Here is a 25,000-nt window from a genome sequence, read left to right as displayed (position 1 = left end):
GGATTTTGGCGGTGTGGCTTGTGTTCTATAGCTAGAGGAATAAAACCTGAAAAAGTGGTTAGAACCGAATTTCTTTCCAGAAATAATGGCCATGGAGTTGTCCATTATCGCCCAGTTTGATGAGCTCCGCAGGTGCTCCGATGTACTGCGCGATGGTTCTGCCGAGATGGGTAAGAAAAAAAAAAATCTGTTTTCGTTCGATTCCTAGGCAAGCTACGGCTTCGTAAATTGATTTTTCGGGTGATGCATCGATTTTATTGGTAGATGTCGATGCTATCCTGCTTACGCTTTTGCAACAGTTTGTTTAATTTACGAACGCCAGCAAGCATCGATTGGAAAAATAAAAATTCGATGAAAAAAAAAATCAATTCACGAACACGCCGATAGTATAAATATTGTGTCTTAATTCAATATTTAGATTTTTTAGGAAATAGAAAAATAATGGAATTTAGTTTTGACAGTAACTGCAATATTGAATTTCGTTATTCGTTAGAATTAAAAGTTTCAAATGTAACCAAAATAATATTGGAATGCTCTCTAGGTTTAAAATCACTAGACAAAAGTTTCCTTTTTATTGAAGTCTGAATTAAAAATACATTGGTATTTCTTTTTTCTGATTTTAAGAAATTTTGAACAAGTTTTCTGCAATTCAAATTTTTTTAATCGTAAAATCAATTTCGTTAACAAAATAATGTTTGAAAAGTTTTGAATTTCGATGTATTGTTTATAACCAATTTTCTTAATAGTACTAATGGTATGTTCATCTACAGAAGTAATTCGAATTCATTAGTTATTTGCTTATTGCTGTTAATGTAATAATCAATTACCGTACTTACAAATAAAGCTCTGTTCTGATTAACTCGATTCACTACTTTCATTGAAATAATGATATAAAGTGAAAAGAAACAAACCATACTACAAGGGCTTGTGATATAGCTCAGTTGGCAAGTCTGTTGTCTCCTGAGCCGATGTCCACGAGTTCGAGCCCAAGAGCAAACATCGAACACAGTTGTACCGGATAAGTTTTTCAATAACGATCCGCCAACTGCAACGTTGATAAAGTCGCGAATGCCATAAAGATGGTAAAACGACTATAATCGAAACAAAAAAAAAAAAAAAAAAAACCATACTACAATGTTTCAATCATATTCAACGCTCATTTCAATACAGATTATATTAATGGTAAAACAATGCCTTTTTCTCATTATCAGAATTTCTTAAATTTGTGCAATTACAAGATGACTGTCGACACCAATGGCTTAAAGCTGTCCACGAAGCGCAAAGATTGCAAAGTGAACTGGACAAGGCTTTGCGTGGGATGTCCGATTTGGAGTCAAAGCTTTTCCATGCGCGGAAGCTGCTCGAGGAAGAGGCAAAGGCACGCAAGCACGCTGAACACGAGCGGGATGCTATTGTAAGTTCGTGTTAAGCAATATTTGTAAGGTGAAAACTTAACATTACTACTTTCAGGAAAAGAAAATGGTAGCAGTATGTGATATCGTTCGGAACGAACAGGATTTGAAAGACGAAACCAGGGAGAGATTGGCATTTATGAATGCTTACTCCTACAAACGCAAATCTGTCCATGATAGAATCGACGAACTAGGCAATGACATAAACTCTACTGGGTCATTTTTGTCAGATCTGTCATTAACACAATCGGAGGACGATTTCCTTGACGCCAGAACATCACGAAACAAGTCCTGGAAGAAACACCGTCCCTCGTACAATGCTTCTGGTGCGATCTACGGCGGTAATAAGCGAACAAGGATGAGCCAGGAACAAGCTGCAAAGCGTAAAAGCATCAATGAAAGCAAAAAAATTATTGAGCTTGGACCGAACGAAAAGATTGTAGCTCATACAAAGGTTTCCGTACCGCAAGACGATGGTCCGATTTTGGCAGAATCGATCATCCAGGCTATTCCGCCTCAATTTGTTGCAGAGGCTCCCAAACCAACTGCTCCGAAACCGACGCCGCGAAAAGAAACAGATGTAAAGGAGAACATTTCACCGAATCTTTTCAAAACTCCTACAAAGTAAATTATTTCATTACTTTAACATGATTTTTTTATGTAATAGATATATGTTTTTCGTAGAACCGAAACAAAGTTCTCCAAGATGCATTTATTCACACCATCAGCACCACCGATGGAGGAAATGGACCATGGATATGGGGGTGGTATAGCAAACAACACACCATCAATAAAACGAAGTATCATGCGTCAACATGCATTTACTGGAAAAACTTTCCTCAAGTCAGAAACTTGTACTCAGTGCCAGCAGAGGTAAGTCAATAAGCTGTGAATTAGCTGCTTGAATAGATTTGATTGTTATTCTAAAATGTAGCTAACTTAAAAAAAATCCCAGAGACCTCTTATTGACTGTAAACTTAAAAACATTATTTTTAGGATCCGCTTTGGTACGGCAGGTTTGCGGTGCCGTGATTGTAAAGCCGTTGTCCATTCCGATTGTCGAGATCAATTGACGATAGCATGCGTTCCGCAAAGTGGCGGAACGCCTACAATCAAAGGCGGTCAAGTGGGAGGGTCTCTAGCTGATTTCACACCAAGTGTTGGCCCCATGATACCCGGTTTGATTGTGCATTGTGTAAACGAGATCGAAACGCGAGGCCTTACCGAAGTAGGAATTTATCGGATTCCCGGGTCTGAAAGAGAGGTCCGAGCATTGAAGGAGAAATTTTTGCGTGGAAAAACTGTTCCAAACTTGAGTAGTCTAGATATAAACGTGCTTTGTGGGTGTGTGAAAGATTTTCTTCGCTCATTGCGGGAACCTTTAATTCCGTTATCGTTGTGGAAGGACTTTTCGAATGCAGTACAAGCCATTTCGACACAGCAAAAGCAGCGCGAGCTGTTCGAGGCCATATCAAAACTACCGCAGCCCAATCGCGATACGCTCGCATATTTGATTCAACACTTCCAACGAATCGCCGAATGCAAAGAGGTCAAGATGCCACTAGACAACTTGGCGCGAGTTTTTGCACCGACCATTGTTGGATACTCGTCGCCAGATCTTGATGCACATGCAACATTTGCCGAAACCGTTATTCAGTATAATGTAAGTTATATTTTTTGTTTATTAAAGAAACGTAATTAAAAATGTTGGATTTTTTTGCAGATTCTCGAGAGCTTGTTGAACATTTCCACTGACTACTGGTCCCAATTTGTTGACGTCGAAGAGCCAGCCCCAGAGGATCTTCTCAAATCGTACACAACTTCCAATTCAAAAAATTATATGGGTAATAATGATGTTGTACTTAAACGAAAACGTTCCATTAAGCTAAAGAAAATATCACTTTTCAACAGGTACGCCCCTGCTGAAGAGTCGCAAGGAAAGAAAGTTCTACGCCACACCTCCATATCCGGTAAAGAAAAAGTAAATTGGAAGATACCTCATCATTAGGTGTACTTAGACAAGCTCTTTCAAATCCAGCAGAAACGATCATACCCTAAGGGATAAGTGTTAGTAATCGTATTCTTGTATTCTTAACCTTTAGTAATTCGATTTTAAGATGTATAGAGCGACATGTGCTTATTTAATATGTTCCCATTGAAGTATGCTCGCTTCTTTGATCGGTAAACAAATCTAGATAATATCAATTTGTTTTTATTTGAACACGGAACAAATATTTTTTTTTAAATATACTCATATGTTTTCGAGCATTATTAAATGGAAATAGTAAAAAAAACCTGGAGATCGAATAAAAATGTGAATTATTTTATTAGCTGATTTCTCGCAACTGGTATCTTTTGTTTGGCTGCATTTATACGAGTTTTGTCTATAAGACCAATTGAGGTCCAACTTGGCTCACTAGCTATTTTTTTTTCTTTTTTTTTTTTCTCGAGGGATTTTAAGTATCTTTGTGGCTTATTCATCCCGAAGTTGGTCGTTTCACGTGTTTTTCTTTTTTGTTTTGTTTTTTTTTGTTGTTTTTTTTGTATTTTTTATTTTTGGGGGTTGGGGAATAAGGGGTGTCTGGAGTTATAATTGATGGAAGAGATTTGTTTTTTTTTAGGAAGTATATAAGTTTTTTCTCTTCTTCGGGGCAGCAGGAGAGGATCTGACGTAGGGATGTAGACAGGGAACAGGAGATTCTATGAGGGTGGTATTGGGAACAGGAAGTGAGGATGTGTTTAATTGTTATCGGAACTCTACATGAGGGACAATTTGGTGGGTTGTCCTTAGTTATAAGGTGAAGGTGTGTAAGCCGGGTATGCCCTATACGGACTCTTGTCAGGACTCTTCTTTCGGTGGTGCAGGGTCGGTCGGGCCATTTCTCAGTTGTGTTTTTCACTTCCCGAAGTTTGGCTTGTGAATTTGATGCCCACATGATATCCCAAGCATTTTTAATTGCGCCTTTGATGTAGAGTATGGTATCAGATTGGGGAATAGAGTTGGTAGAGGGTGGTAGACTAGTGCCTATAGAGGCCAGACGATCTGCAGCTTCATTACCTGGAATGCCCGAGTGACCAGGTATCCAACAAATGGTGATGTTCTTGCGGGGGGCTATTTGGGAGATGGAGTATATCCATGGATGTTTCAAGTTACCAGCGGCTAAAGCGGTCAAGACACTTGCCGAGTCCGGGAGATGACAGAGTTTCGGTTCGAATTCTCAACGGCATTTAACAAAGCAAATGCTTCGGAACTAAAGACTGTACACTTTAAGGGGAGCCCCAAGCTCCTGTCGGATATTCCGTCGTAAACACCGCATCCGACCTTACCACAATTTATTTTTGAGCCGTCAGTGTAGATATGAGGAAGGGCATAGTATTTAGTTTGGACTAGTTTAAGGAAATTTGGTAGGACGATGGCGGAAGAATCGCCAGCTTTTATATATTTTTTAAAGGACATGTCAATTTTGGGTTTTGGGTCGTTCCAGTTTCTAATTTTAGGGCCAGATTTTGGGCAAACTGTTGGGAGGGGGTCTATAAGTAATTGGCTTACGAGAGAGTTGGTTCTGCTAACCATAGGAATTTCGGGGGAGCTGCCATTTGAAAGAGCACGTATGGCTTTGATAGAGAGGTGTTTAGCAATGAGGAACTGGAACGGAAGTTGTCCGCTTTCAGCCATTAGAGATATTATAGGGCTCGTTCGGAATGCTGAGCTTATTATTCTTGTGCATTCGTTATAGAGTGGCTCCAGCTTCTTCAGCAGTTCTTCCAATGCTATACTCACAAATCCTAGTCCATAAAGTATGGAAGGGATAATCCAGCCATGAAGAAAACGAAAAAGGGAGTCGCGATGAGCAAAGCTGGTTTTGTTGGTGAGAATACGAAGCATGTTAATTTTGTTGGTTGAGCTTTTCCGGATATGGTTGAGGTGACATTTAAAGTTAAGCTTGTCATCAATCCAAATGCCCAGCAGACGGATTGAGTGTACGAGAGGAATGGATAGGTTTTGCATGGTTAGAGGGGGAAGCTCACTAGCTAGTGTATGTTACAGTTCTTGCGTATATATGTCCTTATTAGTCCATGCAACACTAAGGCGGCGAGAAACGTCATAGAGTAATCGGATATCCATTGGCTGCGGTTCTTTCTCCCTCTTCGGCTAGGGAGTTTGTCCAGGCTCTCTTGTCTCGTCTACAAGCTCGTTTGACTGCCTTTTCCAGCTCCGCATATCGTAACATGCGTACATGCCTGCTCAATTCCGAATTGCCTTTATCCGATCATCGATCATCCTCCAAGTTTCATCCGACATCCATTCACTTCTTCTTCCACATACTTTACCGAGAGTACCATGACTCGTCGTGATAAAGGGATTCTTTATTCCACACCACTTTTCTTCGACTGTTCCGTCTGTCGGCAGCTCCGAGGCTCGGGATTCAAGCTGTTCACCTCTGGATTCTCCAACCGGCGGACGTCGTATCAACACCCGAAATTTGTTAGATTGGGTTGGCCTCAACAAAGATGAAGTGAAGTGGTTTTTCCCTCTTTGGCTCCGACTAGCTCATTAAATTTAGTCAAAAGAGGAATCTGTAGTGATTTCCGAATGATATCACAAAAAACATAAGATCTTAACGTTCATTTTATAACATTGCTTTAGCAAATCATTTTATTTTGTGCTCCGATGGCCCGCAAAGTCGAAATTGTTGTGGGTTGGTAAACAAAGTATCAAATTATAACTTTCAACTTACGTACCAACTGCATTCTGTCGACTCGGTGGACGGCTTGCTGCTGTGCGTCGAACAATTCTGCTGTCATCTTCGGACCAACCATCACGGTCGCCACCAGGTTATGCGCTTCCAGGGACCGGCTAACACACCCCAGTAGCTCACGGAGCAAGCGACCGTCTATCGCTGCTGCTGCTTGAATAGCTGCGAGTTTCCGAAACCCGCCACCAGATGTCCTGTCCGTCACCATTATCTGCTCACACACCGATGAATCTCTCCGATTTTCCTCGAACCACTTCCACGGTCCGGCTTAAGTCGATCGTGGTTCGACTGATAACGACTGCCGGTTGCTGCTGGATACTTTTGGTGAAGGAGATGCACCAGGCGATTCTGCTTCTGGACAGTCAGTGAACCTTATTGCGACCACGCTGAATCAAGGAGCTACACTTACTTACTTACTTACTTAATGATCCCGCGCCGATCCTCCGGTGCATAGGGCCGTGGTAAAAGACCTCCACTGTTGACGATCCGGAGCCAGCGTCTTCATCTGGTCCCAATCAAGATTCTCGTCGACAGTTCGGATTTCAGCGGCTAGGCTTCGCCGCCACGAGTTTCTGGGCCTGCCTCTGCTTCGATGACCTTCTGGATTCCAATCTAGCGCCTCTCTGCAAATCTCGTTTTCATCTTTTCGCAGCGTGTGCCCAATCCATCTCCACTTACGTTCCCGAATCTCGATTTCTAGCGCCCTTTGATGACACCGGCGATGTAGTTCCTCATTCGAGATCCAGTTGCCAGGCCACCAAGCGCGGATGATATTCCGCAGGCAGCGGTTTACAAATACTTGCAGTTTTCGCGTCGTCACCGCATATGTGCACCAAGTTTCGCACCCGTACAGCAATACGGATTTGACGTTTGAGTTGAAGATTCGGATTTTGGTTCGTAGAGAGATCTGGCGTGACCGCCAGATGTTTCGGAGACTCGCAAACGCAATTCCGGGTTTCGATGTCTTTCCTGGTACCACCATCAGGCGTTATCTGGCTACCAAGATACTGGAAGCACTCCACTTTCTCAACTTGTTGCCCAGCTACCATGAAACAGGAGGGATTTCCTGTGTTGATCTCCATCGACTTGGTCTTCCCGACATTGACTTTGAGACCTGCTGCCTTGGAACTTTCGATGAGGTCGTCGAGTTTGCTCTGCATATCCGGTTGCGTTTGGGTGAGCAAAACAATATCGTCAGCCAAGTCAAGGTCGTTCAGATGCTCCATTGTTGAAGGATTCCACGGCAATCCTCGGTTCGGTGCACAGTCGATCGATCCAGTCAGAATCTCATCCATTACGATAAGAAAAAGTAGCGGTGATAAAATACATCCTTGTCTCACTCCAGCAGTTACCGGGATTGGTTCGGACAAGACACCGTCGTGCAAGACCTTGCACGAAAATGCTTCGTATTGTGCTTCGATGAGATGGACTAGTTTCTCTGGGACCCCTCGTCGTCTTAGAGCCGCCCAGATGTTTTCATGGTTAAGTCGGTCGAATGCTTTTTCGAAATCAACGAACACCAGCAGAAGAGAGTCCTGGAATTCGTTGATTTGTTCCAGTATGATTCGTAGCGTTGTGATGTGGTCCACACATGATCGCCCGGATCGGAATCCAGCTTGTTGCCGTCGGAGTGTAGCGTCGATTTTCTCCTGGATCCTGTTCAGGATAACTTTGCAGAGTATTTTGAGGGTTGTACAGATCAACGTTATGCCTCGCCAGTTACCGCACTCTGTCAGGTCTCCTTTCTTCGGGACCTTTACGAGGATACCCTGCATCCAATCGGCCGGGAATGTTGCAGTATCCCAGATGTCAGCGAAAAGACGATGCAAAATTTGTGCTGACAGCGCACGGTCGGCTTTCAGCATTTCAGCAGGGATGCAATCGATCCCAGGTGCTTTGCTGGATTTCATGTTTTTGATTGCCGCTTCTACTTCAGCCAGCGAGGGCGCTTCCGAGTTGACGCCATTAATGCGACTTACTGTGGGCGCCTCGAGCTGCGGGTTCTGTTGGCCATTGCTATTTGTAACTCGGAAAAGTTGATCAAAATGCTCAGTCCAACGCTTGAGCTAATGTGTTCGATCTGTCAGCAGCTGACGTGAAGAACCTTCTCGCGTGACCGGGTGATTCCGACGACGATTCTCGCTGATTGCAGATCTGGTTCCTTCTCGTTTGTAGTGTCGTCGGGTTTTTTCCCCTTCGTTACCACCAAACCGTCGAAACCGAAGACAAAAAAAAAGGAAGAAATAAACAGAAAAGAAGAGCCCTGGCGGCGTTTGTCGTTAGGATGTGCTTATTTTCAGAGTGTATCACCTCTTACCCTCGTTTAAGGGGCTGTTCCGGCAGCACGTTGTTTCTTCCGGCCTTTTTTTTCGGTTTTTCTGCTGGCTTTTTGTATGCCACAATCGTTTGAGCAGATTTTTCGGCGCTTTGAAGCCTCGTTTCTGGTCGTTCGTCTTACCCGCCTGGGGCTATCTGCACTGCGTGTTCTCGGCTCACTGACTGATGGCACAATGTCAGATTTTTTCCGGAAATTGCGCATGTTTATTTTCTTCTTTCTTTGTCGCCTTTTTTTGTTTATTTCTCTAGGGTTGGCAACTACAGGGTGGTTCGTATAGTTTACCCAATTTCGTTCAGATTTTGTTTACCCAATATACACTGCGTGTATTTTTTAAAGCGATTTTTTTATTTGCAATGTTTGGAACCTTTATTCCGAATTCACTTAAGCACAGAATAAACCTCGTATAATATTTAATCCGTCGTAGACTGTCCCTCCCTGAAACCGGCCTGATGACTTCCCACGAATCTGTTTGCTTGCGGGCGTTAGGCGGCGAAGTAGGATTCGGAACAGCACTTTGAAGGCGACATTTAGGGCAGTGATTGCTCGGTAGTTCTCACAATCCAATTTGTCGCCCTTTTTGTGTATGTGATGCCATCCTCCCAGCCTATTTGTTGCTATTTAGCTGGCGAATGGCTTCCTGAAACTTCACTCATCATTGGGAGTAGCTCCTCTACGACGTTGGAGGCGATGTAGCAATTCACTGAATTGCTGCAATTGTGTTTCTGTGGAAAAACTTGATTTGGATGTCAGCGGAGCTGTTACTGGAACTAAAATCACAGAGAACCAGAGTTCGGGCTGGAGCCCCAACCGTGTGTAAAAATACCAACCGTGATTTCAAAATAAACGACGCCATTTTTGCAACTTAGCTAAGGGCCACCAGATGTCGTTACCGGTACTTTTATTTTTTCCATTTTTTCTACACGCTCAGACGATAGTACCTTCAACGAATGAAAAATGCGCTCAAAGTCAAATTTATTTTCAGTCACTCAATCGGGTATTAAAATAATTGTAAGGTTTTTCATTTTTTGGCCTGTGTTTGTTTTTGTCGACATGAAATTCACTACATCAAGACTAAATTGAATATTTTTTATAATTTCGATGATGAACACAAATTTAAAAATTCGTTCAGTATTCTTTTTTCTTTCACAAAATTGTTAGCTCGGTAGGATTGGTGAAAAATTGGCGCTTGGTGTTATCGGATATCTGTAAAAGTATAATAGAAGAGGGGAATATTTGAAGAATTTATAAAATTTTTATATCGAGTTGCTTTTTTTGTTAATATAATTCATATTAAAACAGACACATAATTAGAATCTTATATGAACTTTTTTTTCAAACAACTAATTATGTTTGCTTTTTTCTCAAACAAAATCAGTGGCTCAATACAAAACGAGTACCAAATGCAATGCACATTGCTAAAAGATAAAGATTTCGTTTAAAGAGCATATAGCTCCTGCTGCAAATTTCATTATGTTGCTTCTTCTACACCCCAAAAAAAAAAGAAAACTAGCTGAACTCTGTTTTGGTGCGACCTGGAAGTAAATTTTGGGTTATTCATGTTCTGAGTGTTCTCAACTGTTGACAAAAAAAAATCGACAACAAAAGCTGAGTCACTTAGCTAAGAGCCACTAGATGGTGCTGTTTTTAGACCAATTTTAACGGTTTTAAAATGGCCGACGATTCAAATTCTTACACACGGATTCGACACATATTTGTTCGGGGCCCGTTATCTGGTTCTCTGTGCTAAAATCTTAAGCAAAACAAAAATCAGTATAGAGCATTTCCTGAGACAGATGGTGGTAGGGTAGCTTTTTGTTTTTGTTTTGAAAAAGGTAAACACCTACTGGTCGCCATTTTGAACTTGGGAGATTAGCACTGTTCAATTATTTCTTCAAAAGAAATTATTTTTTTCAAATTAACATTACATAACATCAACATTACCTCCAAAGTATTTCATGTCTACAATTATTTAGTTTAAGGGAGTTTAAAAAATTAAGAATTTTGCATAACCATTACTTTTGCATCGCCAATTTGGTTTCGTTACCATCCGACCATTGAACATGCGTAGTGTTGTTGTTATTTTTACCCTACCACCAGCTGCCGAAAATTGTAAACATGAGAAATCAGCTGTTCTGTTGACAAGTCGGGAAATACCTTATTGATAAACTACATCAATTTCAAAACTGCATTACCAGAGACACTCGTCAATGGTTGAAACCTTCAATCAGTTTGGATCTGTCGAACCGCCTTTATTGGTTGTAGTAGTTCTTCTAATTCGTTCCTTTGGATTATTTTCAGTCCGTCTATGGTATATCCGCTAGCTTTGAATAAGAGAAAAAAGACGTTGTAAATCATCAGAATTGGCCTGTTTTTTTTTTTGAATATTTACAATAAAAAGCAGACAGTACTGTAGGAAACACACTTCTAAAATAAAATTATTCCAAGATTTTGTAGGTAATTGAAAATAAAACCTAGCATTTGAATAATACTTTGTATGAAGTTCTGAAAAAGTAAAGTGCAAACCCTGGCAACAGAATTTGGATAAGCATTTTTCTTAGCTTGAGTAAAAGAATTTCAAAATTACCTAGTTGTGTCTTCTACAGTATGTTGAAATAGATAGGCGTAAAGTTCCCAAAATCAGTTAAAAATTCACTTGCACTCCTCTAAGCTCCTAAGATCCTAAGCTTTCAAATTCGTAATTCAAGTTAGTAAACAGTGTGTTTTAAGTCGAAGGTCGATTTCTTTTAAAACAATTAATTATTAAGATAACCATAAAAAAAATCAGAATCATAAGTGTGAATTTTCAAAAAAAAAATTAAGGTAAATTTTTATTTGGTTATCACTTTAAAATATAATTTTTGTATGAATTTATGAAAAACAACAATTCCTAACCATTCAAATGAACCCTTCAGATCTGCAATACAATGTTAGATGAGAAAGATATGAATAAGATTGTCATGTCTTTGTATGTCTTTAAAAGAATGATCCCAAACTTTTGGCCGATACACCATACTGAGGGGTGACCCCAAACTTTTGAACGATAACTTAAGTGTCTGTTTTATTAATTAAAAGAACATTATTGAATTTATTTATCTTTTATTCAGGAAGCCCTATTCCTTGTATAAAAATCAAACAAAACCCCAAGATAGAATGTTAATTGACTATTTTGGTCATGTTTGTTCTCATTTCACAATTTATAGCAGACATATGAAGAAAATTCTATAACTTTGTCTCAACGCTAATAGCATTGCATACTTAAAGGCGCTATTTTTTTTATAATTAAGAGAAAATGAATTATTTTTGCTCTTTTCTTCAGACAACTGTTTGATAAATATTAGTTTTTGGATAAATATTAATAATTTCGTAATCAGCTATCATAACGATCAATTCAGAAGAAGAATATGCCGTTTGGAAGGGGGATCAATTGTACCCAACTCTAGGGGATCAATTGTACCCATAATCAACATTTTAGAAAACTTTTTCTGAAAAAAGTTGAGAGTTTTCCATTGCTTTGAAAATATGGCATTATGAAGTTCATTTTACGCTCGAACGAGCGAACGATGGAACAAATATTTTTTTCATAATTTTCCCATGTAAGGAACATTTTAAAGTGATGAAAAAAGATCTTTAAGTTACATTTTGTGAAATTTTTCAAACAAAGTTCAATTACTCAAACAATTATTTTGTTAAAATTTTTAAACTACAAGCATTGTTATTTTGCTCATCTTGGCACATTTTTCTAGAACATTTGATCTTTGTAAGACATTCCAGTTTCGAGATATAGCTAAGGAATCAAGTATCCCCAGGGATCAAGTATCCTCATTCTCCCCTACTCTAACAACGTTAAAAGACAATTGAGGCCCTCAGGATCAGAGGGGTGCAAGTGCCAAAATCATCAATGTTGAGTTAAGTATACCTTTCAATGTACCTCTGGTGCAAAAGATTTTTTATAATTTTTTTGAACACTTTTTTGATTGAATTAAAACTGCTCGAATTCAAAAATATATGAAAAATCGAGTGCGTTTTCTAGAAACTATCATTCAGGCACTGATCCCAAGTGCCTCAATTTTCTTTTCAACAAAAAAAACCTTTTCCATACAAATTCCCAAGCTTTCTCCAAATCATAGCTTCAGGTCATTGAATTTTTTTCTTAACCGTTGAAATAAAATGAAGCAATCTTTCGAATTTTTAATGACAAAGAAAGTAAACTGAAGTCATGTGATTTTTTTATTTGTGGTTGTCCTAAGACGGCTAAGACCATGTGATTCGAATGCCCATCATGAGGGCAACAGTCCGTTAAAGCTCAAATCAAATGTCACATGAGTCGTCTGATAGATATATGGCCTGTTGGCTTTTGCTGTCGTTAAAGACATAATCCGCAACGACCAACATCAGTAAACCATCGTTAAACAACGGCCAACGATAATGTTCTCGAAATAACCATTTTAAGATTGTAAAAGCGAATAATGTCCTTATCATCATCAACCAGTCATTAATCACACATATATGCCAGCTCTATTATAGACAAAGTGGGTGGGTGGAGATGGTTATCGCTGCAGCACAATCAAACTTGTGCCCAATCCCGGCAATAATTGATGATTGCCTTTGTTTCGGAGAAACGATTCCTTTTCAACAGCAATGACTTTGCCGTTTGTTGTCAACGCCGTTTAACGGCAGTTATCACTCGTTGTTCGTATGGTTCTTGTTTGACCAACCAACCCACTTTTAATAGTAGTTATAGCTTGTCTCAAGTTCAACATTGCCCCGTTATCTCGCCGATTGCTTTCTCGTGGTGGTGATAGCGCGACTATTGTCCACTGCCTGCATGGTCGTTAATGCTTTCGTAAGACGCCGTTGGTATTTCCGCACATTGCTTATCAGCGAGATGTTTCTGATATCGTTAAACTCTGCAGCTGTTGTTATCAAAAATCCGTTGAATTTGGTACCGATGCTGTTGAACTGTAAAAAAAAGTTCGATTCCGCTTCACTCTCTAGGAAAATTTGCAGCATTGATAGATGAATAAATTTAGGCGTTTTTTAATCATAATATTTACTGGGCTCGTTCAAAAATCTTAATTTTATTATCTGGTGTAGGCATGTGCTTCAGAAGTGAAAAATTTCATAATTCTTACAAAGAAATTAAAAAGGTAGGCCATTCCTACCCTTGGTTCGATTTTGCCTATTACCTGTAATTTAGCTGATATGCCGTGTAAAAAAAGAAAACAATAATTTTTTAGCAAACTCAAGCATTGCTACACATCATTTGGAAAAAAAACATTTTAATGATTATTGTAATAACTTTCATGTATTAACATTTTACCAGGCAAACTATATATCGCCGTGCTTTGCTCAATTTAGCTTAGCTTAGCTTGATTGACTATTCACATCCACCCTCAATCATTGAACTCGAAACTATTTATTATGAATAGTTTTAGAAATAGTGAAAAATCAATGGTACACATATAGGTTTTATTGTAAAATTTGTATTCTAGATGCCATTATTTATCTTAATTAATCGGGATGAAGGATGAAAATCCCGGAAAAAATTAATTAATTTAGAATTCCATGATCGCAGGTGTGGCTCAGTAGAACTAGTTCAACATCGCCAATGGTTGCTACTCCATGATTGACCGAGGCCAATATCGCCGTGCTTTGCTCAATTTGACCATCAATTCGCATCCAATTAAAGTTTTTTTTTTTATATGGTTTACAATAGGGGTGAGCAACCTTTTGAACCACCGGGCCAATTTAAATTTGAAATCTTGTCGGAGGGCTGCACTTAAAATATATTTGTTTTAGTAATTATCAGAGCTTCACGTAATTTTTAAAAACTACAAATTTTTGGCAAAAACAAATCTCAAAAAGGAAAAACAACCCGAATTCTCGGGTTTCAGATTCGCGTCAATCCAGAAATCGGCAAAGTTTGTAACCAAAAAACATTCATGGGAATCACATTCCATGCAGCAGGAACGAAAATAATTCACTCCCTCATGGCAACATAAATCAGCTTTGGAATTTTCCTTAATTTTTCTTCAATTTCATTTTAAAACGTGCACTCATTTTCGATTTTAAAACTGTTTTTTTTATAACTAAAACACTGAAATAGAACACCAGCCAGCGTACACTTCAATTGCAGGACCTTTTAGTTTTTCGATTCTCGAAGATTCGATGCGGAATTCCAAATCTGCCCTCATCAAAAACTTTAATTGAACTATCACAAAACAAAACACACTTTATGTTCTTCAAAATGATTGAAAATTTGTGCACTTCTAATCGCCTATAGAATAGGGTGGCCAAAAATTGTACTACGTCTGGGATTTTGGGCGCTCAAGCTTCAAATGATAGCTAAGGGTATAAGAAACAAACTTTTGTAAGGCAGCGACTCATAAAAATGCTGTTTAGAGGTCGCACTGGTTCGATTTATGGAAAAATTCCATTTTTTTCGACATTTTGTCCTAATAACATTTTCAGATCTTGAAAAAGTATCAAAAATGTGTCTTTAATATTTTTTAAATTTTCTTTATAATGTAAGTTTTAAACTAAAAATTTATTGGGACTGTTTTGGACTCTCAATTTGTAAATATGTTTTTTTAAACTACGCAATACTATGAATTCTGGTAAAAAAAAAAATTAAAATTGACAAAAAGTGTATTTTGGATTCAGATTTTTAATCAACATTGAATTCAAAAGATGCGCGACGTTATGATGCGCAACTTTGCAGAAGAAAGTGTATAGCGGGCCGCGGATTGCTCATCCCTGGTTTCCAAGATTAATCTTTTCTCCTCTATTGCGCCACATCTGGCGAATTTTCAGCGTTTTAAAATTCTTTACGGTATCGAAGATTCCTGCTCTGCTCAGCAACGGAATTTAACGAAATTTTGTGGAAAAACTTATTATGAATTCACAAAAAAAAATGGTTTATGGTTGTTGAAATTGAAACTACGGTCGCTAGTGGCCGTCTACTGGTTCTTTACCGGTGGGGGAGAAGGACCAAATGTAAAAATTACGATCGCTAGGGGCCGTTCTGCTGGATCCGCTTCTTAAACACGTGTTTTTTCTTCCAGAAAATCTTAAAATCTATTTTTTTTCTCTGCCTGCTACGTTATATATTTTGTCAAAATAAGCAATAGTTGACACACACTCAGAAAAATACTATTATGCATGCCATAAGATTCTTTTATGAACTGGCGCCATAAGAAAAATTACTAAAATACGATTATTCATCAAAACTTTCTTCATCTTTCGTGCAGTCCTTAGTTCAGAGGTTCAAGGGGCCTGATTTTTGATACTCCGATTAGCGTTAGGAAACTGGAAATCTTGACAGCACAAATCCCTCTGCGAAATCACAACGAATCCGACTTCATTCCCCGTTGCACCAAACCAACATCACCAGATCTTTAATGTGTTTGAAGATTTCGAAAAATTTTTTGTAGAGCAAAATTGTTCATGTCTTGACAGACCTTTGGGTTGCTTCGATCGATTTCGTAGAACAGAAGTTGTTTGTAATCATAAAACATACCTTATACCTTCAACTGGGGAAACATGCAACAATTTTCAACTTCAATGGCTTCTAAAAAAATTTATGTTCACAGTTAATCCTACCCCTTATGCACCAAAAATTTTTTGTTTTATTTATTTATTTCGTCTTTGGTTTAAATTACCGTACAGACTGATGACTTAAAACTATCCCAAGCAACCAAAAGTCTCGTTAAAAAGGTCGAACACAGCTTAATCAGCATAATCAATGTGCTGAAGTTCCTTTTATTCAGCCCAAAATTTAAGTTCTTATTGAAACTTTGAAGTTCCATTACAGATTTGAACGGCCGTCTATTCAGCCCACAAGTAAACGTTTAATCAGCAAAAACAAAAAAAAAATTCTCCTCTCCTTTCTTACTTTGGTCACCACCAGCGCATGTGGTGCTGCTGGTTTCTCTGCATCCATCTTTATTCCTCCCATCACCTCCCTCAATTGATCTTACTTAATTGTTTTGTTTTTAATTTTGTTCGATACATGCCGGCACGCACGCCAGTTCTTCTACACAATTATTTGATTTGCCTACTCAAGCCATCAAACAACCTAATGGAAAAAATAAGTCCTGGTACCAGATTTGAACCCCATCCTCCGAGATGTTAGCCGAACACGCTGCCACGACACCACGCCTAGATGTTGCCTTACCGGCAGCTAAAATTCGAAGTGGTTATAAGCTTCCTAGAACACCGGCAAGGGCAACCAGCGGCCAACAGCAAAGACGCATGTTGATTATTACTTAGAAACATTACGAAAAGGCGTATAAATCAATCATCCGTTAAAATAATATCAGTTTTAAAAAAATAATGAAATTCCATGTTTATCACTGTTGTGTATGTATGTATGTATGTATAGTTCCCTCATCGGTAGCAAGGTCCAGCCTATGTCTGTGTGGCTTGGCCTTTCGAATTGACTTCTAGGGCTTCCACGGCCGATGGTTCGTCGAGAGAAAGCATCCAACCCTCAGAAACCTACAATGGTTGGCACTCCACTCCGCTTGCATAATTGCTTTAGGTTATCCCCAGATGCCTTCTCTCTGGTAAATGAAATACAGTATAAATATAATGATGTATAAAAAGAAATATAATATAATATAAATCATATGTCATTTAATAAATATGTAATAAAATATTGATGAATAGAAATTCAAATAAACGGTGTATTTGAGCTGTTTGTAATTATATAATAATAAAAATTTGCTATAACTTTATATATATATGTCATTACTTACATGGGTTGTTTTCTATTGCTAGTGGAAAAAAGGTTATCTTATATCTAGTAAAGTCAACAACTACAATTTTTTTTTTAGTGTTTTTTTTTTAATTTTTTTTTATCACATTTAAACAACATTATAAGGAATCCGAGTGAGAATATGGAGTGTATCAATCACTAAACCCATCACCAATAGCAAAATTCATATGAATTAAACGGAGCAAATATATTTCGTATAATAAACCCATCACCAATAGCTAAGCTACAGTTCTATATTACATGATTACATAAAAATATTAAAAACACTTAATAATAAAATTAGAGCTCAGACAAATGAAATGAAATTTATCTAAATAAATATAATGATTAAACAGAGCGAATTAGGTAAGTGGCAATCCATAGTTAAATTATTTGAAATTAATTTTGCAGTTATCCGCATTGAGAGAATAGATCCTCTATCTATCCTGACTTGTTATTCTTCCTCTTTTTCTGATTCTGTGCCTTCTGAAATTTCACTCTCGCTATATTTATATATCTGATCTACTTGGTGTGCGAATTTCCCTCTGTCTTTTGCTAAATTCAACCAAACCTCTGGATCTATACCATACCTCTGCATGTCCTGTTCTATCCCTATGTTGTAGGTGAAGCTGGGCCTACCTTTTTTCTTACTATCGAACTTAAGATCTTTAGCTAATCTGAGGGGGTGATCGTTCTCCCTCCTCAATATATGTCCCAAATATTTTAACCTGCCACTCCGAACCCTTCTATTGATGGTTTTCCCCTTCAGAATTCTCCTTACATTAAACTTATCTCCTGGAACTTTCCTACAATTATTCCATATCTCTAATAAAATCTGCTTTTCAAATTTTGCTAGTTGTATCCTATTTCTTTTGGTAAGAGTAGCGACCTTGGTTCCGTATAACATTGAGGGGGCTATAACTGCCCGCATAATCAAATATCATACCCGTTATCGTTGATATTATTCTGATCTGATTAAACGAATAGTGACTATTCGAGGAATCGTTCTGAAATCTTTTAATTTTTCACTAACTTTTATATTTTTCATGCGTCTTCGCTTGACAGGATAAAAGATTATTTTAGAAAGATACGGGTAATGATCTTTAAAACAAAACTAAAGATGAATCTGAGTGTGTCCTCACTATCAACAAAAATGGCGTACGAATTTAGTCTTGTGAACGTTTTCGGAAAACCTCTCAAATGTAGTCAGTGCCTTAAATTTGGCTGCAAAACAACAACAGAACTGAAAAATAAGGCCCACCGCGACGCAGGCGATAAAGGTAAGTAAAAATGATTTTTTGTATGGCAATTTTTTTCATTTTTCCAACCTTCCTTCAGCTCAACAAAGTGCAGCAGATGCTGGTCAAACTCCAGCCACCGGCCAAACAAACACCGGAGCGGTTCTAACAGCAGCCACTATAGCCGCAGCAGGTGCGGTATGTGGGAAATTGGGAACACAATTGGAGATGGCATCGGCAGCGAATAGCCGGGTTTGGCGGCGAAAAAAAGCTGGTCCTCTGGAAGTCTCGAATCCCCGCAAATGTGACCGGTTCCATTGTACTGTTGCTCACCCGGGAATATCATCTGGCACCGAAAGTTCTCTCGGAATGCCGTGGAGTCCTCTTGGTGAAAATTGGTATGTTTGAAAATTTCTACTACATATTTTTTTTTTTCAAATTATTTACTAAAGGTAAGCTTTTGATATTGCAAGATCGACGTTGCCGAAATATCAAAATTTTGAGAAATCTGGATTTTTATTGTGAACTATCTGATGAAGTTCTGATAAATAACTGTAATTCCGATTAGAAAAACTGAAACCTGTTTTGTTTTCTTATCGAAATTACAGTTATTTTCCATAAGTTCATCATTCAATATCATTATTTCCTATATCATAATTCCTAGATTTATTTCCTGATTTCAATCTTATTCTTGTAGGTACGCTAAAATATCCGAAAGACCTTCGGATGAACTGCATCTGACGGTAATATTATGTAAATTTCCTTATCTTGTTTGTTATTTTGTTTTTGCTTTTTCAGGTAAACCGGAAAATAAAATCTCCATCAGTAAAGTTATGTCTGGGTCAGCGCTGTTCAAGAAATTCTTCCATTCTCTTGACCTGGGCTTTTAAAACACAACCCTATACTTCATGCGCACTGCTGAAACGGATCCGCATAATTATAACATCATTCGTCCTCGCCTTGGAGAAGATTTGCCCTTCGCTGAGCACTGTCATAAAGAATCTGCTGCGTGTTGAAGATCTGAATGATTTAGCAATCAAGATGCTGCGTATCACAACCAAACAGCATGAACGTCGACCATTTCACCAAGCGGGCTCCGCTTGTTTGATGATGATCCAGTTCATTTAGTGCGTGCATTGTTAACCCCAAATCGGCGAAAAGGGTGAGGCAAAACAATCAGCTTATTCAAAAGCTGTCATATTAAGGTAATAACGTTATATCTATGTTTATTTCGAGTGTTCATTTTTGTTATATTTTTTCAGATGAAACATTTGGTATGTAGCATCTGGTTTTCAGAACTGGCTGAGTATGGCAAAATTCTAAAAATTAGCAACGATGTTAGACATCCAAAATTCAAACGAAGAAATGAATTATTCTAGATTCACCACTTTTACTATCGAAGGGAGCTGGAAGTTACCGACAAAAATGGTGTTGCAACCACAATTTAAGAAACATCGTTGACAAAGCTATTCCGATGTGCACTCGCTGTGCTCATTCTCCCACACGCGGTGCATAAGACCGGCAATGACTTCATTCTAGACTCGGTTTTGATGGTAATTCATTGATACATTTTGAACCTTAATATATTGTATAATTTTGATTATTCTTTAGGTTAAATAATCTGAAAACAACATCCGATTGATTGTTGCAAAATGCTCCAGCTGCAATTAACTACAACTACTTTTTTCACTATTTACGAGAAAGGCGGCCGTTCTTATTGGATGCCGTTAAACCACCCTTTACCCAATGGAACAGGAGGGTCGCATTATAAAAAAGGAATACGACGAGGTATTCATTTATTAATTTTTTTTTTCATATGGATACATTTTAGATACTTTTTGATTAAACATCAATTGCAACATCGTTTAGAATTGTCTTCGAATTCTATATTTCTTGATAGAATTAAAACTCAGCTATCTCTTAAACGTCAAAATATTAAATAAGGTTCTACTTAAGTCTTATTTAAGGAGACCATTTGTCTGAAAACTTGACAAAACGTTAGAGTGAAAACACTGATTTATATTTTTTGTTAAATTGCTCAAGACAAAGTGAAAAAACTCATTTATGATTCGTAACTAAAGTCAAAAAACAAAGAATTAGAAAATTAGCTGTTGAAATAAAGTGTGACATTCGAATTTTGAATCTCTTACCAAAATTAAAATTGCATAAATGAGCTGACATCTTAATTCTCCGTTATGAAACAGATTTCGAAACAAATTTTGAATATCGAAAATTAGTCAGGCTGGAGTCTACAACTGTTTTTTTTTATTGTTTCAGCAATTCACGGTGGCGAAATTCCTTTCGTTACAGTTTGTCTAGACAACGCTGGCGAACAATCTGGTTAGGCGACCAAGGCACTGATTCGATTTATTTTAGAGGTGGATGCGGTAGAGTTATAAGACTTCAAATAAGGAAATTTAATCAATCATCAATTGTCTCATTTCGATAAAAATAAAATCTATGAAAAACTATGACTCGAATCGTCTTCTTTTTTCTTAAATTTTACCATATAATGATCTTTGAAAGATACACTGTAGCGTCTGAAATATTGGCGAAGAACGATTAACTGAAGATTACATATATCGTACCATTTGATCCAAAAAAGTCTAGAAAAAAGCAAAAAAAAAATGAATGGTTACTCTACTTAACGACCCGTTCGCTGTATCGTAAAGTGCGTCCAAACGATTCCATTCCATGAAAAAAAGACTAGTTTAATCGTACATTAATAATCCAAAACTATAAAGCTAATCTTTCGTGTGTCTTGGGAAGAAGATTATGGAAATCGTTATAGTATAATACCGATTTATGCGGGTGCATTGTACATAAGCTTTCCTAATTCTTCTGATGGTTTGTACGTCTTGCAGAATTCTACAATTACTTTAGCTGCCTTCAAAGCATTCTGGCATCTTAGTCTTACCGCCTCTGGCCTATTCAGTTTTGAGGTTAGATTCACTCCTAAATATCGAATAGAGCTACATACATTAAACCTACTGCCATTAATTTCTACTGACTTCACCTGTTCTCCCTTGTCAACTGGTTCTCTAATAAGTATTTGGCTTTTACTGACATTGATCTCCAATCCCACTTCCTTTAACTGTTCTTCCATTTCCTTCATTATTTTTGCTAACTGTGTTTTGTTTTCAGCTATAATCAGAAGATCATCTGCAAACGCTAGTATTAGAGGCACCTCAACATTTCCCCGTCTTACTGTCTTCAATTCGGTCACCCTATTCTCAACGTAACATACTGATAATGCAAAACGTTCTACGTAAAGTTGAGAAATTCCATGTTTATCACTGTTAAGCATAAAATTATACAAATCCTTGATTTTATCTTGATATTTAATCAATGAATTGTGTCGTAACCGGTGGCGGAACCCAATTTTTCCGTCAACCTGTCCGACGCAAAATGGGCAGAATCTGAACGGTGCAGATCCATTCGCCTAGAATTGCTTTACCAAACTGACGAAGAGCTAGCCTGCGCGACGAGATCTTTCAACAAGTGCGAGAAAGAGATTTATCATGCTTCTCTTTCACACTGCTATTCAACACGAATTTAAACCGTTTTGCAGAAGAGAGAATACCTAAACAGATTCGCAAAGAGAATCAACGAAGCTATCTACTCGATTTCGTTCAGTTACACGATTGAAACGATGTGTTTAAATTACACTACACTCAACCTTAAATTAACTTATTTCATAATCTGCATTTTATATCCTGAAATTGATTTTCTTTTTAATGTATTTATTTATTCAATTCATACAACTCTCATATACCACAAATTGCTTCAACTGACTTTCAATGTGTGATAAATTCGTGGTAAGTAAATACAGTTGGACGAAATTTTATAAAGTCAAAGTATTTACTCTTTTCAAAAACAATCATTTGCGATTTAGATTTAAGTTGTTCTGAGTTGATGTTTCAAAATAAATTATACATTTCAACAATTTCAAATGATTTATTTATTATATGCCTTTTTGTGATGTTCGTTCACATTTCATATTCATGAAATGGCGGACATGTCTCAAAAAAGGCTATTCGAGGAACTTTCTGGAACTTCGAGTCCATAGAAGGCTATTTGAGATCCAATTTGTAACTTTAATTCTGAATGATGCGATTGACATGTCACAGAAAAGGCTATTTGAGGAACTTTTTGGAACTTGAAGTTCACAGAAGGCTATTTGAGACCTAATTTGTAACTTTTATACTGTGTGGATGCGATTGACATGTCACAAAAAAGGGTAATTGAGAAACTTCTGGGAACTTGAAGTTCACAGAAGGCTATTTGAGACCTAATTTGTAACTTTTATACTGTGTGGGTGCGATTGACATGTCACAAAAAAGGCTATTTGAGGAACTTTTTGGAACTTCAAGTCCATAGAAGGCTATTTGAGGAATCTTTTGTAACTTTCATGCTCACATTCGAGAAAATTTGGTACCAATTCCCTTTGAAACCTTTATTCAGCGAAATTCGAACTTTGGAGGAACGAGTTTAAGTAGATATGAGACTTTTGGTTGCTTGGGATGTAATTCTGCTTAAACCTAATTTGAAACGACGTTTACACATATTAAAATTATAAAAATGATACACTAGATTAAAAAGTTCACAACACTTGTCTATAGGGTGGTTTTGACCATAAGCAGTACGGTGGTGAGGTATTGAAAGAAACTGACGTTGTCGGAGTGTTCTCGTTGGTACATAAATATTAACACGTTGTAGAATGTAAGCACAGTCAATACGGTTGGTCAATGTGTCAAATATAAAACCTTGCTGCAGTTCGATGCGACGCTTTTCGAGTGAGGTTAGGCATATCAGCGCACACCTTTCCTCATGATGATACATCATGATGATACATCAAATTGGCGTAGTTAGAAAAAATATTTGTTTCTTTAGTTATTTTTAATTTTCTAAAAACATGCGATTTTTACCCTCCTTAGAAAACGGGGTAACTTGCAACAAACTTTGTTTTTAATGAAAAATCTTATGTAACACGTATGAAAATGTATAGTTTTTTTTTATATATTTGCGATGCCTTCAAGACCATTATCCATGAAAACACCGATTGCAGTAATTTTTTGGTCTGTAAAAACTGATTTTCACATTTTTTCTGATAATAATGATGCTGCATACATTTAGGGGTTAAATAATACTACGAAAAATTCTACAAGCTGAAATCATAAAACTAAATGTTTAGATGAATGAAATTTCAATGTTTACAAACGCGTGATGCATAACATTCATATTCCAGCACATGGAAACGAGTTTTACAAGGTTTTTTTTTTATTTGCATTTTGTTGCATTTTACCCCAGACACCTAACTGAATTTTTGAAGTATTTATTTATAAAAATGAGTTATTATTAAACAAATTTTTACACCAACAGTAGACTGCCCCAAATTTGTATGGGAAATTCAAAACCTGTGAAATGTTATACGCTGCAGGCTAAAATTGATCCTAGGCCTAGTACTAGATCTCATGCCAAATTTGGGCCAGATCGGATCACGGGAAGGGGTCGCTCAACGAGCCTGAAGTTTGTATGGGATTTTGAGACATTTTGTTAGGGAGAAACATGAAAAACAAGTTTTTCAGCAATAACTTTGGTTCCCGTCGGCCGATTTCTTTCAAAAACGGGTTTTCTTAAAGCCTAAATTATGAAAAACATTTCATCCGAAGACTGCATATCGATAAGAGTTAAGACAAAAAAGTTATTAGACTTCCAAAATGGGCTAACTTTTTTAAGGATGGTATTCATCACTGTAAATGAGTCGGGGCGGTCGAACTTATTGACGCCTCATTAGCAGTGATGAATACCACCGTAAAAAAAGTTAGCCCATTTTGGAAGTCCAATAACTTTTTTGTCTTAACTCTTATCGATATGCAGTCTTCGGATGAAATGTTTTTCATAATTTAGGCTTTAAGAAAACCCGTTTTTGAAAGAAATCGGCCGACGGGAACCAAAGTTATTGATGAAAAACTGGTTTTTCATGTTTCTCCCGAACAAAATGTCTCAAAATCCCATACAAACTTCAGGCTCGTTGAGCGACCCCTTCCCGTGATCCGATCTGGCCCAAATTTGGCATGACATCTTGTACTAGGCCTAGGATCAATTTTAGCCTGCAGCGCATAACTTTTTCAAAAGTCGGGTCATATGTGGCACTCTAACCAACAGTATTGGTATAACATGAGGAAACCAGTAAAAAGTTTGTGGGTAATATTATCAAGCCAATCCGTCATACTGGGTAAAGTTTTTACGGCACCGAAAAATGTAAAAATTTGTTCATTTATTGCTCGATTTTTCAAATTTTATATAAAAATTAAAAACTTTGAAAAACTAGCTTAAGATAAGAGAACTTATGTCATCATCATTTTGTTATGCCCCGTTTGACGGTATGAAATGTTCGCCAAAAAGAACTATATTTAAGGGCTTCAACATTTAATTGGCTCAGTTTGCTCTCATAAAAATATATACCAAGAAGGATCCTGTAACGCCCTTGAATG

At 37.6% G+C, this 25,000-nt stretch overlaps 2 protein-coding genes and 1 long non-coding RNA gene across 3 annotated transcripts in view; 2 read left to right on the top strand and 1 right to left on the bottom strand.

Moving 5' to 3' along the window:
* Nucleotides 1-25,000, bottom strand: part of LOC129751311 (teneurin-a) — a 282,980-nt gene that overhangs the window by 200,625 nt on the left and 57,355 nt on the right. The gene's annotated exons all lie outside the window — the stretch shown is intronic.
* On the top strand, nt 7-3,747 carry LOC129751320 (rac GTPase-activating protein 1). Its single transcript, XM_055746758.1, has 7 exons — nt 7-170; nt 1,212-1,414; nt 1,471-2,036; nt 2,097-2,285; nt 2,409-3,075; nt 3,136-3,256; nt 3,324-3,747. Exons 1-7 carry the CDS (start codon nt 86-88, stop codon nt 3,395-3,397), a joined length of 1,905 nt encoding a protein of 634 aa, XP_055602733.1. The 5' UTR covers nt 7-85; the 3' UTR covers nt 3,398-3,747.
* On the top strand, nt 19,326-20,917 carry LOC129751339 (uncharacterized). The gene is made up of 4 exons (XR_008738680.1): nt 19,326-19,708; nt 19,766-20,056; nt 20,115-20,291; nt 20,781-20,917. It is a non-coding gene; the product is annotated as an uncharacterized LOC129751339 (long non-coding RNA).

Source organism: Uranotaenia lowii, chromosome 1, assembly GCF_029784155.1.
Source record: "Uranotaenia lowii strain MFRU-FL chromosome 1, ASM2978415v1, whole genome shotgun sequence".
In the NCBI taxonomy this organism is placed as follows: Eukaryota; Metazoa; Arthropoda; class Insecta; order Diptera; family Culicidae; genus Uranotaenia; species Uranotaenia lowii.
Note: the sequence above shows the minus strand (reverse complement) of the source record. Positions and strands in the feature narration are given on the sequence as shown.

Coding starts and splice junctions, on each gene's coding strand:
- LOC129751320 (XM_055746758.1), top strand. CDS start 86: ATGGCCATGGAGTTGTCCATTATCGCCCAGTTTGATGAGCTCCGCAGG. Junction 171..1,211: donor CGATGGTTCTGCCGAGATGG/GTAAGAAAAAAA, acceptor TCTCATTATCAG/AATTTCTTAAATTTGTGCAA. Junction 3,257..3,323: donor CAATTCAAAAAATTATATGG/GTAATAATGATG, acceptor ACTTTTCAACAG/GTACGCCCCTGCTGAAGAGT.